This window comes from Oreochromis aureus, linkage group 4, assembly GCF_013358895.1.
Source record: "Oreochromis aureus strain Israel breed Guangdong linkage group 4, ZZ_aureus, whole genome shotgun sequence".
In the NCBI taxonomy this organism is placed as follows: domain Eukaryota; kingdom Metazoa; phylum Chordata; class Actinopteri; order Cichliformes; family Cichlidae; genus Oreochromis; species Oreochromis aureus.
Genome location: NC_052945.1, coordinates 24,966,439 through 24,978,879, shown reverse-complemented (window position 1 = coordinate 24,978,879; position 12,441 = coordinate 24,966,439). Strand labels below are relative to the sequence as shown.

General features: G+C 42.7%; 2 protein-coding genes across 2 annotated transcripts; one reads left to right on the top strand and one right to left on the bottom strand.

Annotated features, from left to right (window-relative positions):
* The first annotated feature begins 1,055 nt into the window (after positions 1-1,055).
* Positions 1,056-8,819, top strand: c4h16orf72 (chromosome 4 C16orf72 homolog). Its single transcript, XM_031728526.2, has 5 exons — positions 1,056-1,524; positions 2,524-2,604; positions 3,050-3,117; positions 3,841-4,051; positions 5,216-8,819. The coding sequence occupies exons 1-5, from the start codon at positions 1,329-1,331 to the stop codon at positions 5,533-5,535; spliced, it is 876 nt and encodes a 291-aa protein (XP_031584386.1). The 5' UTR covers positions 1,056-1,328; the 3' UTR covers positions 5,536-8,819.
* Positions 8,820-9,900: 1,081 nt separating this feature from the next.
* dctn5 (dynactin 5) lies at positions 9,901-12,318 on the bottom strand. Its single transcript, XM_031728525.2, has 6 exons — positions 12,145-12,318; positions 11,897-11,965; positions 11,689-11,807; positions 11,383-11,494; positions 10,791-10,893; positions 9,901-10,682 (listed from the first exon to the last, which is right to left on the bottom strand). Exons 1-6 carry the CDS (start codon positions 12,190-12,192, stop codon positions 10,585-10,587), a joined length of 549 nt encoding a protein of 182 aa, XP_031584385.1. The 5' UTR covers positions 12,193-12,318; the 3' UTR covers positions 9,901-10,584.
* Between the last annotated feature and the right edge of the window lie 123 nt (positions 12,319-12,441).

Below are 12,441 nucleotides of genomic sequence, written 5' to 3'. Positions count from 1 at the left end.
GAACACGTTAATAAAGTAAATGCACATTTTGGATTAATTTCCAGATTTTAACACGTTTAGTATTAACAAGTATCTTTTTCTTCTTCTTCTTTTGGCTGCTTGCTTTAGGGGGGCTCCATCTCACCTTTAACCCCAGCATCCTCCACCCATCTTCCTCTGTGACAGATATGATATGCCTCTGCATATCATCCTTCACAACATCCATGAATCTTCTCTGAGGTTTTTCTCTTTTCCTCCAACATCTTCTATCCAATTCATCCCTCCCGTGCACATGCCCAAACCCCCTCAGCCTTGGCTCTCTAACTTTGTCTTCTGTGCTCAACCTAACATGTCCCCCTGATGTACTCAACCAACCTATATCACAAACTATTAGATTGTCAAAAAGCACCAATACTTTTAATGTACATATAACTGCGTGAGACAATACGGGTTCCACTAATCATACATTCTTCTTTTTTCTTGTAGATAGCTCTTCACAGAGAAGCAGGTCTGAAGAAGAGTTTCATGAAATGGCGCCATCTAGTGGAAATATGTAGTCCTACATCCGGCTTCGTCTAATGAACTTGAACGCTCATGGGTTTAGAAAAGTCTATTTTTTGTTGTTGACGTATATATTTTTAATATACTTACAATACAACAGTTCATATATTATAAGTCTGCACGATATGCCTAGATTAATAGGTGATAATTCACTATATCTAAAGCTATAGAAATGATCAACTTTAATATAATATAATATAATATAATATAATATAATATAATATAAAATAATATAATATAATGAAATATAATATAACATAATATAATATAATATAATATAATATAATATAATATAATATAATATAATATAATATAATATAATGTGCTTGTGTTTGCTCTCTGAGTTCCGTGTCTCTTGCTAGCTTAATAAATTTGCCAACGAGCACTTAAAGTAAGTGAATTTTCACTGAGCCTCTTTTGTGTCAGCGGTGTGAGAGACGTGTCTGAAAGCCAATTAAACTGCGTGCCCAGACCCAGAGCCCACCCTGCAGCGTTCATGTAGCCATTTGTCGCTGACATGTAGAGTAATGGGGCGGGAGGAAATGCATAACAGGATAGTCTGTGGTGCATATATCCCGACGTCGGCAACTAGGAAAAATAGTTAGCTAGGTTTATGATGGCAGGAGTAGGTGGCGACGCAGTATCGTAGTACGAAATAGAAAAGAAAAAAAAATAACAAAAACATAAAAGTACTCATGATTTCCCCTCATATAACTCTTTAGACGGCGTCGAAACGGCCATCTTTTCAAGCTAAAAATCGAATTTCTCTCGAGTTTTTGGCGAATTAAATGGAGGAGAAGAAGGAAGACGGCGACTCGGAGATACAGGAACACGGACCCGAGCACTGGTTCTCAAAATGGGAGCGGCAGTGTTTGGCCGAAGCGGAGCAGAGGGAGCCGAGCGAGGAGGACGTCGACAACGAGCAGGATAAACTATGGCATCTCTTCCAGAACTCCGCCACTGCCGTGGCACAGTTATACAAAGGTCCAGCCCAGCGCTCTCCTTTTTGCTTGTCCGTCTAACGGTGCCTGCATCGTCCCCTGGCTTGTTTGTTAGCAGCCTGACTGTACACTGAGCCCTATAAACTAACGTTAACGGCAGTGTAGTTAGCTCTTTAGCAAACTCCTCGTCTAGCCGGGTACTGGGGAAACTATCGTTTACAGGTGAATTTTGCAATGCTACATTTTTTTTCTAGCTAGTCCGGGCTAGCTGGTGACAAAGAGTTATGAGCTATAACCTAGCGTTGTGTGGTTACCCCGAGCACCAAATAACAGTGCCACATCGACGAAGGGATGAGGTAGTTTGAGTTAACGCGAATACTTTGACACTAAAGTTTGACAGCCGCTATCGTCAGGTTAGCCAGGCTAGTTACAAAATGGCGATGGCAACAACAATCGTAGCTACGCGACATTCCCAGATGACAGTCTGCTGTGTGCTGTCAGTGTTAACATCTGCTACACCGGTATCCAGTGGTTGTAGACGTTGTCCCCCAAACGCGTTGAAATAAGAGCCCGCACATAAGTGTCCACTGGCTTTGTTTTGTTTTTTAAACAGCCGGCTAGCTGGCAAGTTGAGCCGATGCGAAACGTTATAATCACAAGATGGCGAGGATAATATTGGTTTGTCTACAATCTGCTGTAGCTTGGCTCTTATCAGTCGTGATAAATCCCCGGCACGTAGAAAGAGGAGTTTGGCTAAAGTCTTTACCAGTGTGTGTTTGACTGGGCTCTGCAACTTTACTGCTGAGAGGGCAGTTAAGTTCGTGTGTCCGCACTCTCCTGCTAAACAAGCTGCTGCCAAGCTGGCCATCTAGCGCTGGCTGCCAGTTATTTTTATGCCAAACCCTGTCCCCCTTGCAGTTGTAGATGCAAGACAAAATGGCGAATGAAAATGATCTTCAACTTCAACCCCACTAGTATGACACCATGGTATTTGCTTTAAATTACAAGTGTTTTTTTTTTATTATTCCTCTCTCACCTGCAGACAGAGTATGCCATCAGCAGGGCCTCTCATTGTGGGTGCCATTTCAGAACGCTGCTACAGCAGTCACCAACCTTTACAAAGGTAACCAACCACATCCTCCTCAATCCTTGTTCCTTTGAGCAGGACTTACTGATCTACCAGGTTCTACACTTCCTGTTGTGTCTGTGCGTTAAGCCAGTGGTGTAGACTCTGGCTGCAACTTTGTTAGTTTTGGGAAATGTTTTTGATCTGTCCCCCCTGATGAAAAGGTAAACAGAAGTGGTTATTATCGCTGATCAACCCCGTGTTGATCAGCTTGTCACAAGGTTTAGGGGACCAAAAACAAACAAACAAACACACACAACAATGTCAGATATTCACTAGTGAAACAAAGCCTGTCTCTTAGTAGAGCATCTCCATTTCTAAATACATAATTAAATAGGGTACAGCATGAGAAATGTTAAATAGAGATAAATATTTGGTTGGCTTTGTTATATATCATAGTGAACAGCTGTTGTTATTTTAATGTTGTCTTTCACCGTCACAGAGAGTGTCGAGGCCCATCAGAGAAGCTTCGATCGGGGCATCCAGATAGGACACCAACGTCGTAATAAGGTGGGTCTTGTTCCTGTGCTTGTGACTAATTGTGACTTTACAGCTTCCTGTCATAGGCTTGTTGTTTAGGAAACCAAGATTAGCTATGCACGACAGGGTCAATGCAGGATATTTAAAAAAAAAAAAAAAAAAAAGACTGGATCAGTGTTTGTTGATAACAGATGCCCGACTGCAGAGCCTGTGACGTAGCCTTCCCTACCCTAAGTGACCAACGTCTTTGCTGACATTTATGCTTTTACTGGTGCATTATGTGTTAATAACCATGTGGTTGTCTTCCAGTGTTTTTAGATGCAGTGGCACACATGATAGAAAGAAATTAAAATGCTGGGACTTTTCCCCTCCTGGGTTTAAACAAAGAGTAAACATATTTGTCCCTGTAGTTTTTTCACTTCTCTGTTGAAACTATTGGAGTAGACCTGAGGGAATTGACAGTCTCCCTCCAGGAATTTGCAGACATTTGCGAGTCCTTATATTGATGCTGTGATTAAGATTCCCTATGTTGAGATGATGAGTGTTATTCTCACTGATAAGTTCAAAAATGCAATGAAAAATTAGCTGGAAATGTAACTGTACTAAACAATCTCAACAGTCGCCGCCTGCGTCAACCCGACGTGTAGTTACATTTCTCTGGAGATGCGTGTCAGGTTGCGCTGTAGGGTTTCAGTGTAGATTTCCTTTTGAAGCATAAATTCTCAGCTTTTTATAATGTGCACTGGATTGCAGGACATGTTGGCCTGGGTGAAAAAGCGCCGGAGAACCATCCGCAGGGAGGATCTGATCAGCTTTTTATGCGGCAAAGCACCACCACACAGAAGTAGCAGGGCCAACCCTCGGCTGGCCATGGTGGCCCCCAGCCGTGCTAATTCACCAGCTGAGACTGGCTCATCTGTAGAAGCGGACCTCCAGCCCTTCAGGGAGGCCATAGCACTGCATGGTGAGGACATTTAAGTGCAAGGCTGACTCACAGCTGACACACCAGTGGGGATTCGTACCAAAGAATCAGAATTGACTTACACCCCCTCGGTGGCAGCTACAATGTAAAATAACTTGTGTGTGCGCTATTTATGCTTGTCAACGTATGTGTGTGTGACCTCCTGGTTCCTAAGTTTGATAGATAAATGGTTAATGTACCACAGTGACTGTGAGATGAGGTCTTTCATATGAGACACTGCTGTGTTTAAGGCCTCTCATGTGTTCATGAGAGAGGCCTTCTGTGTTTACGCCTGTGAGAGATTGGAGGCTTGTCCTTCTGCTACATGTGGCTCAGAGATAAGGGTATTTTTTCCACATGGGTGTGTGAAAGTGCTTTTTTTTTTTTTTTTTCTCTTTTTTTTTTTCCAGGGCAATTCCTGTCATTTGTTTGCAAGACACTATTTGACTAATCGAAAGACAGATTGTTTCCTATTACTCACCTCTCTATAATTAAGTTCCATTTGAATATGCTGGTATTTTCTGCTGTGCTGTAACACAAATAAATACTCAGAACTTGACGGGCGTCACATTTAAGGTGCATCTGAGGTCAGACTGGGTCAGATTACAGAAACGGAAGTCTATGACATTTCAGTTCATTGCAGTTTGTCACCTGTTTGTATTTTGTTTTGATCATCCGGCCTGACAGATTAATTTTAACATGGTTAAAATTAGGGACATGGTGATTAACTGGAGGCCGCCTCTTTCTGTATATCTCTGTCAGATTGGATCATGTGCTATTGGTGTTTTTGTAGTATGAACAATATGCTGAGTGTTTCATTACTTTTTAAATTGATATTCAGCCTGAAATTATCTTATTTGTTGCATTAGAAATGAGAAAATGGCAATATTACTCAGTGCTGTCACCTTTCTGCTGAAATAGCTATGCAATCAGGAGCTGATAGAGGAGCTTCTTTTTGAGGGGCACGTATCTTGATGTGAATTTTAAGTTGGCTTTTATGAAAAATGAGTTTGTCCATCACTCATTTAAAAGGTAAAAAGAGTTGATTATTTATTTATTTATTTTTTTTATAAGCCTAATGGAAGCTTTCTTCTTATCAGAGGCTGTAAATGAGACGTAGACGTCTACCTGCTGCTAAACTTCCTCTCCTTTCGTCTCCTCCTTCAGGTCTGAGTGGTGCCATGGCGAGTATCAGCGTGCGCTCCGGTGCTCCAGGTTCTCCCACACATGTCAGTGGGAGCAGCAGTAATGGAGGTGGTGCGAGCGGAGGTGGTTCTTCCGGCTCTGGGCCGGTGTGCCGCAGCAGGCGTAACGGGCTCCAAGACGTCGACCTAAACACTTTCATCTCAGAGGAGATGGCGCTGCATCTGGACTCTACTGGCGCCACCTCTGCCGGAGGGGGGGGAGGAACCAGGAAACGAAACTCCACCCAATGTAGTGATGTCATCACAGACTCCCCAACGCACAAACGCAACAGGATGATCTGATCTGCCCCCTGCCTACATGCGAGGGGAGGGGATGGTGGGTGGGTTAGCTTTCAAAGCCAAGGCTAGTAGAGGGGGCGGGGGGGATGGATGGGCTCGTGTGGGACATACGTGCAGATGTACAGACACGCGCACTTGGATGCTTCGGCTGAAGATGAAAACGAGGACTGAAAGCTCTCGAATTCTAGTCCTTGTCTCCTTTCCCAGCTCTTTTACTACAAATCATCGATCTACAATCAAGAACACTTAACGAGTGGGCGTGAGTGTGCGCACAGGCGACCAGGAAGCCATGTCGCACATTCCTCAAACATCGCCCTGGAAAGGAGACAACGAAAAAAGTTCCCGACTTATCCTGGGATCCACACAGTTCTTGAGGGGGGCGATAACGCTCCGTGCTGCTCGACAAGTAAAAGCCACTTTGATCTTTGACACATTTGTGCCCTTCCCTCCCTTAACCTCACTCATCCTCACCCACCACCTTAATAAGGAAGTGAGGGCCATGATCAAATCGCTTCACTCAGTGGATTGTGTCGCTCGCCAAACGTTGGACCCGACTGACCCCTGCGTTACCCCCACCCTTCTTTCTGTTACTTCATCATTGCAGCTCTTAGTTGGCGTAGCCTGTCAGTGGTGGAGCTAAATCGCCTAGTAGGAGTACGTGTGTGTGTGTGTGTGTGTGTGTGTGTGTGTGGCATCACGCTGCCTCATCTGCCACTTTGTAAGCAGTTCCGTTTGTCTGGCTACTAGGTTGACAGCATCTAACTACAACAGCAGGCTGTCAGTGTTTGGACATTCAGACTTTATTCTCTGCTAAGTGCTCTGCTTCTACGGTGGCTCGATTTGTACTTCAGACCATCACCTTTTCTTTGTTTTTAGTTTTTCAACCACCAGTGTTAAAATTCTAGGTTTGTTGCCACTGTTTTCAGCAGCTATAGCCAAGTGAATTTTCCATTCTTTTCCCACTTTTTTTTCCTGTTGTTTTTGCTGTTGAGGATAATGGAAAAGGAATTTTATTTTCTTTGTTTATGCAGCTTCTCCAACAGCCTCTTTCCCCCTCTGCTCTAGTCTTATGAAAGCAGCTGCTGTTTTCCCGTGGTCGTGGGATGATTCTGATGAGTTGCAATAAGGATTTTTTTGCACTTAGTTTTCACTTCTGACTCATGCAAATAAATCGGCTCTTCCATTTTTATTCCAGCTGTACCTTTGTCCGGCCCTAACCGTGCACCCCTATGAGTTGTCCACACACTACATTCACCTCTTTTCTACAAATGGCGGTGCTGATCTAATCATGCCAGGCACCACAGCACCGCTCATCAAAATGAGAACCACTCGTGCCGATGGCAGTCCTCAGATTCTGTGTCCACCGTGCTTTTCGAGATGCTCAATAACATTTAGTCCTCTAACTTGATTAAAAACGTGGGCAGTTTCCCAGGAAAAACTGGCTCGGCGCCGCCTTTGTGGAAGAGAGTTTTAAGTGTGGGATGCTTAGAAATAAAACAGGAGCTCTTGCACTCACTTGATTTTTGTCACTTCTTCAAAATTATTTGAACACGTTGCAGAGACTTAGACCTTCCCTGTTTGACAAATGACGTAAGATATTGGAAGAAAAAACGGAACTCAACTTTTTAGGCTTTAGGAATGGTGGCACACTCAAAAACAACCACAAAACATGCCACCCGGCGCACACGAGGTAACTGGACCAGCGTGTCGGATGGGAAGATGGATGCTGTCTGTATTTTGTGAAAGGGGTGTGTGCATTAATAAAATGTGGATGGGTTTGTTTTTTGTTTTGCTTTTTTTAAACTTGGTACAGAACGAAGTAACATGGGGTTGAGTTTCATTCCTAAAATCGTTGTTTACTTCCAACATTCAGTGAGGGAGCAGAACAGGAGACATTAATGGCACATGAGTCAATAAAAGGGGTAAAGCAAAGCAATATGAACGTGATGTTATCAGAGCTAAACCTGAGCATGTTTGTGGGTGTAAATGATGAAAGAAATCTTGAGTTGTCTCAGTATTAAACCAGCCCTGCCATGTTAATGATACAGTGAGCTGTTCTACCTGTACTACCCACAGGAAGTGACCAGTGTGGTGTTAATGTTTCCTGCTTTCTTCTCAGTTTGTTCCTCACGTTGACTCCAGTTCTCTCCCTTTCACATTTTATGGCCTGTGAAGTGGCCTTTATTTAGTTGTATAAAGCATGCCAGGTTTTTTCTTTTCTTTTTTTTCTTTACTTAAATTCCGGTCACCGATTTCATTTTGTGCTTTAGGTTGACTTTTATGTTCCTATGATTTCAGGCTTTTCAGTAAAGGAAAAAGAACCCGGGTGATGTTTGACGATCTGTCAAAGTCCTGGATCTCTGAAACCGCTGAGACTCAAAATGTAAACTTGGTATTTAACAGCTCAGCTTTGCCTGCAGAGGGCGGAGGGGAGGTGGGGTTAAAATGGCAATATGTATCTGATAAGCTGAGCTGCTTCAGCCATCACTGACTCGGTGAATAATCTTAACATAGGACCCAACCTCGATTCTTGAACAGATAAATGTGCCGTAAAGTCACATTTCAGGTCTGGTGCAGTTCAACCTCTAGGTATCAATTTTGCAGGATCTGGCAAAAAAAAAAAAAGTATTTACATTTTTTATTTTATTTTAGGTGGTGTAGCTCCTGAGGACTGACTGGTCTGCTTGTCCACGCGCTCTTCATTAAAGCAAAGGAATGCATTTCGAAATGTTCTAGTTTTCTTCTCTTAGACGCTTTGGCTCACTGTTCTGTGTCTAACACTCCACTTTGGCATTGGTAGCATTGTTTCTGAGACGAAACGAGGCGTTCGGCTACAAACTAGTAGCTTCACCCGCCTGCTGTTTCTGTTGCACGTCATGTCAGTTACAGGGAAGTGTGTGTGCTGACAGGAAAAGCACTTAAAGATTGAGCCTATCACAGGATGTCTTCTTCCCAAAGGTTTGACTAAAGAGTTTGATAAGAGCAGGATTGTGCCGTCTTTGAAGTCCCACTGTTAAACCTGCAGAGTTGACCCCCGCTCCCCCTCTTCAGATCAGTTTGGGGTCACCCTATGTTTTCTGTTTCTTCCCTGAGCCAGTCGCAGCCTTCATCAACATTGTTTCATCAGGCTGACTCATGCCACAAAGTCTCTGGAGCCAACACTATCATCAGCTGTTTCTTATTTGTTTAAAAAGGTAATAAATGGCTAATCTATATACTGAACATTTAATTGTTGGTATGATATATGTGGTTCACATTGTAAAGGAAATAAAACCATTGAATCGCAATCGGATTGGCTATGTTTCATTTTAAAAAATAAGGACAACGCTTTCAGAAAGAAGATGCTGTAAAATGTGACTAAAGACAAAACATTATCAAAGTTAAAAACGGGCAGTGAGGCCTCTTTGGGCCATTTCCTGTTCTAAACGGTGTGTTCTGTTTTAGTCACGTTTCACAGCAGCACAGCTCTTCTGCTTCTGATGATCTTTACGTCAAACTGATTGCTACATTTTCCCTGTCAGGTTGCAGTTCTTTAACTTCGTCAGTAAATAAAGTATCGAAACTGTTTTTTCTTCTCAAGCACAAATGAGGAGCAGATTAACGGTGTTAAAAGTTTGGAAACTTAGAAATGTTTCTGTTAGTCAAATGTCAACAGCTTTGTTAACTTGTCATTTAGCTCACCAGGTTGAACAGATGACTTGCGTGCTGTGAGAAATATGCAGCTACCTGGGTTAAAGTCCACCCTGGGTCATTTCCTGAGTCTCTTCCTGCTTTCTTGGTTTAATAAAGCAATAATGACCAGAGGAGTCCCTGAAACTTCACACATAAAAAGCCACTGGATACAAACCACTAGGGGGAGCCAGAGGACAGCGGTAGAATAAAAACTTCTATTAGATCAGTGGCATCAAGGCAATATTCAACAGTGCGTCTCAGTTTATATACATGACAAAAAATGCCTTTTTTAATTTAAAACAAAAAAAGTAGTTTTTATATTATAAACTAAAAAAAGAGGAACTTGTCTGTAATGTAACCATTTATTACTTAATTATGTTGGTGTAATATGAAAGAAAGCTGTAAAACTGATAAAAATACAGTTGAAAGTCTAAAATATATGCTCTCCTTTGCATTTCCAAAGCAGTCCAGTAGGCCAGATTAAAGTCTTTACTGGGCCAATTCTGGCACCCGGGCCTTAAGTTTGACGCCCATTTTAATAGATGATCAGCAGGAAACCATAGCAGATTCTAAATCTGCAGATTGCACGTGCTTTCTCAGAAACATCAGTAAATAAATAACATTACTGTGGTCAAAAACTATCATATAATCCAAAGTAAATGCTCCCAGATAAAGTTAACACCTTTGAGACATTTGTAGGGTTTTCAGTCATTTACATTTATTCATATGCTTCACTATTTCTGATGTTGTCTCACAGAAAACGGCAGAAGCGAAGCAAAAAGGGCCGTCCTCCAAACATAAAAACAATATTAAATACTTAAACAGTTTTCAATGGCCAGCAAGGAACAAAAAAAAGCAAACAAAGAAGAAAATTACAGCCACAGTAAAATTAATGTGTCTTCTGCTGATATGAATGATACGCACGTTCAGCCAACATCCTCAAAGGACTAGTGTTGCTAGTGTTTGGTCCGTGGGTGTTCAATATTAAAAGCCGTGTTCTTGCGTCCTTCGTAGCTCCTCCACCTCTTCATCCTCATCTGCAGCTGCTCTAAGAGAGCCATCGGGTAAAGACGGCGATGATCAGAGGCCACACGGTAGTCCTCGAGTTTTTCTCCGTGATGCAGTGACAGGGCAAAGCATCAGAATGACATCTAATGGGATTTCATTTTATTTCTCTGAAATTTGGAGCAGCCAACACATGGTAGCTTTGTGCAGCTGAATCTGACTTTAATACATGAAGTTTTTTTCTTGGGAAATTAAACTCAAGGCCTCGGGTCGATGACAGATAAAAGGTGAGCTCTTAAGAGTCTGATGAGAGCCCCCAACGTGTGGCTGGCTGAACAAAGGTAGAGGTCCTGGCTGAGAGTTTAAGAGCGGGACTCATATCTGGCTGAGGGGCATGAACTTCTGGTAGTAACTCTTGGTTACATCAATCATGAGGTCCTGTGTACACTCTGGGAGCTCTCCTGAAAACAGACCTGAGAGAGAGCAAGACAAACGCAGCTAAAGACCAGACAGCTAGGAGAACGAAGACAGAAAAATAGAAAGATGCTGGTCTATTGATTAGTTGTGTGCGTTTTGCTCACCTGGGCATCCAGAGAAGACGGTGAAAGGTGGCACCACTGTCTCAGGAGGAAGCACGGTGTTGTCTAAGATCTTACAGCAATCCTTTAGCACACAACGGCGACCCTGCACACATAATGGGAAAAAGAAATTTAAACATCTGCCACAGAGTAATGCACTTTCACTCAGGTTGAGCGTAGACCATCCAGTCACTTTCTTTCCAAGCTCCTTAGACTACCATGACCTGGATACCTGAGAACTCTATAAAAGCCCACTAAAACTGTAGGGGTCTCTGTGGCCTGGTTGGACTGCCAGTGGGCTGGATCTTTGCACCTCCCTGTCCATCTCACCACAAATTAATGACTAATTTGTAATTAAGTGAATTCCCCTATTTTTGTGATCCAAATCAACAGTGTAAAAAAAAAAATGCCAGCTTATGTTTTTTGTTTATTAATTCAGCCTTCAACTGCCAGCAGAATGTTGCATGACTGCCATGTGACTGGTTCACCACAGGCAATAAAGACATGCTTTCTGTTTATTCTCTCCCTTCACAGCGATGTCCTTTCACTGCCGAGGAGCTAGCTGTGTGCGTGTGTGAGATTTTATTTCACTCACTATGACACAGTTCTTCCCAATGTGGACGTAGGAACCAATCTGTGCTGCGTTGACCACGCAGTCCTCCTCGATGAAGACGTGGTCTCCAATGTGCAGCGGGAAGAAAGCCACCCTGCAGGGGGCGACAGGGCAGTGATGAGACGATATGCTTTTTCTGCTTACCATATTCTCTCCTTTATTCATTTGTACAGTGACTTTAAATATATTTTGAGTGACGATAATTAAAAACAATCTCAAAGCATCTTCATCTTTATCTAGAACATGAAAGCAGATGGCTGGCCTGAACGTGTGTCCAAGATACTTTACCCTTTGCTGAACTTTTTGAAAGGTGGTCGAATAACACTCCGGCTTTTCACCACGCAGTGTCTGCCCACCCTGACGTTAGCAAGGTCCCCCCTGATGATGCAGTCATTCATAACAATAGTCTGCAAGAGAGAACATCCAAAGACTAAGCTTTAGCACAGCTGGACAGTCTCTATTCACAGTGTCATTTCCAGGTGTGTGTTTTCCTTACTTTGCCGCTCAAGACTATGTTTTGACTCCCACATAGTACCGACTGTCTGCTCACTTTGTTGCCAGAAGCCTGAAATAGAACAATAACAACGGTTAATAATCGTGTGAACGATCGTATCTGTTTCTGTCCACATAAATGAACACAAACAACCGTCTCTGCTCTCCGCCCAACGCCCCGTTCACTTTCTGCTTGGACAGATAGCAGGCTACGTTAGCTTAAACAGCGGTGATTAAAATCCCACACAGTACCGTCTCAATGTACTCCGCTTTGTTGTACAGTATTTCAGACAACTCCATGGCTGGAAACCCGCTGAACTATCAAACACAGCGATGATTATTCTGCGATACTGTCTAAAGCATCGATCCGGATTTTCTCTATGGGAAGCTCCTTCTACGCTTCTCGTCTTCTGCGCAAGCCCGGACGTGACGCCATCAAATAACTTTATTTAAAACATGAGAAATCGAGGAACAGAAAAACAAACAAACAAAACAGACATAATAGATATTCATGTGTAAAGATTAAAAAATAAATAAAAACTACTACTA

Excerpts from the sequence above, each read along its gene's own strand:
- c4h16orf72 (XM_031728526.2), top strand. The coding sequence starts at position 1,329 with ATGGAGGAGAAGAAGGAAGACGGCGACTCGGAGATACAGGAACACGGA. Across the intron at positions 1,525-2,523 it reads CGTGGCACAGTTATACAAAG|ACAGAGTATGCCATCAGCAG; the intron begins GTCCAGCCCAGC and ends TCTCACCTGCAG. Across the intron at positions 3,118-3,840 it reads GACACCAACGTCGTAATAAG|GACATGTTGGCCTGGGTGAA; the intron begins GTGGGTCTTGTT and ends ACTGGATTGCAG.
- dctn5 (XM_031728525.2), bottom strand. The coding sequence starts at position 12,192 with ATGGAGTTGTCTGAAATACTGTACAACAAAGCGGAGTACATTGAGACG. Across the intron at positions 11,808-11,896 it reads ACATAGTCTTGAGCGGCAAA|ACTATTGTTATGAATGACTG; the intron begins GTAAGGAAAACA and ends TCTCTCTTGCAG. Across the intron at positions 11,495-11,688 it reads TTCAAAAAGTTCAGCAAAGG|GGTGGCTTTCTTCCCGCTGC; the intron begins GTAAAGTATCTT and ends CGCCCCCTGCAG.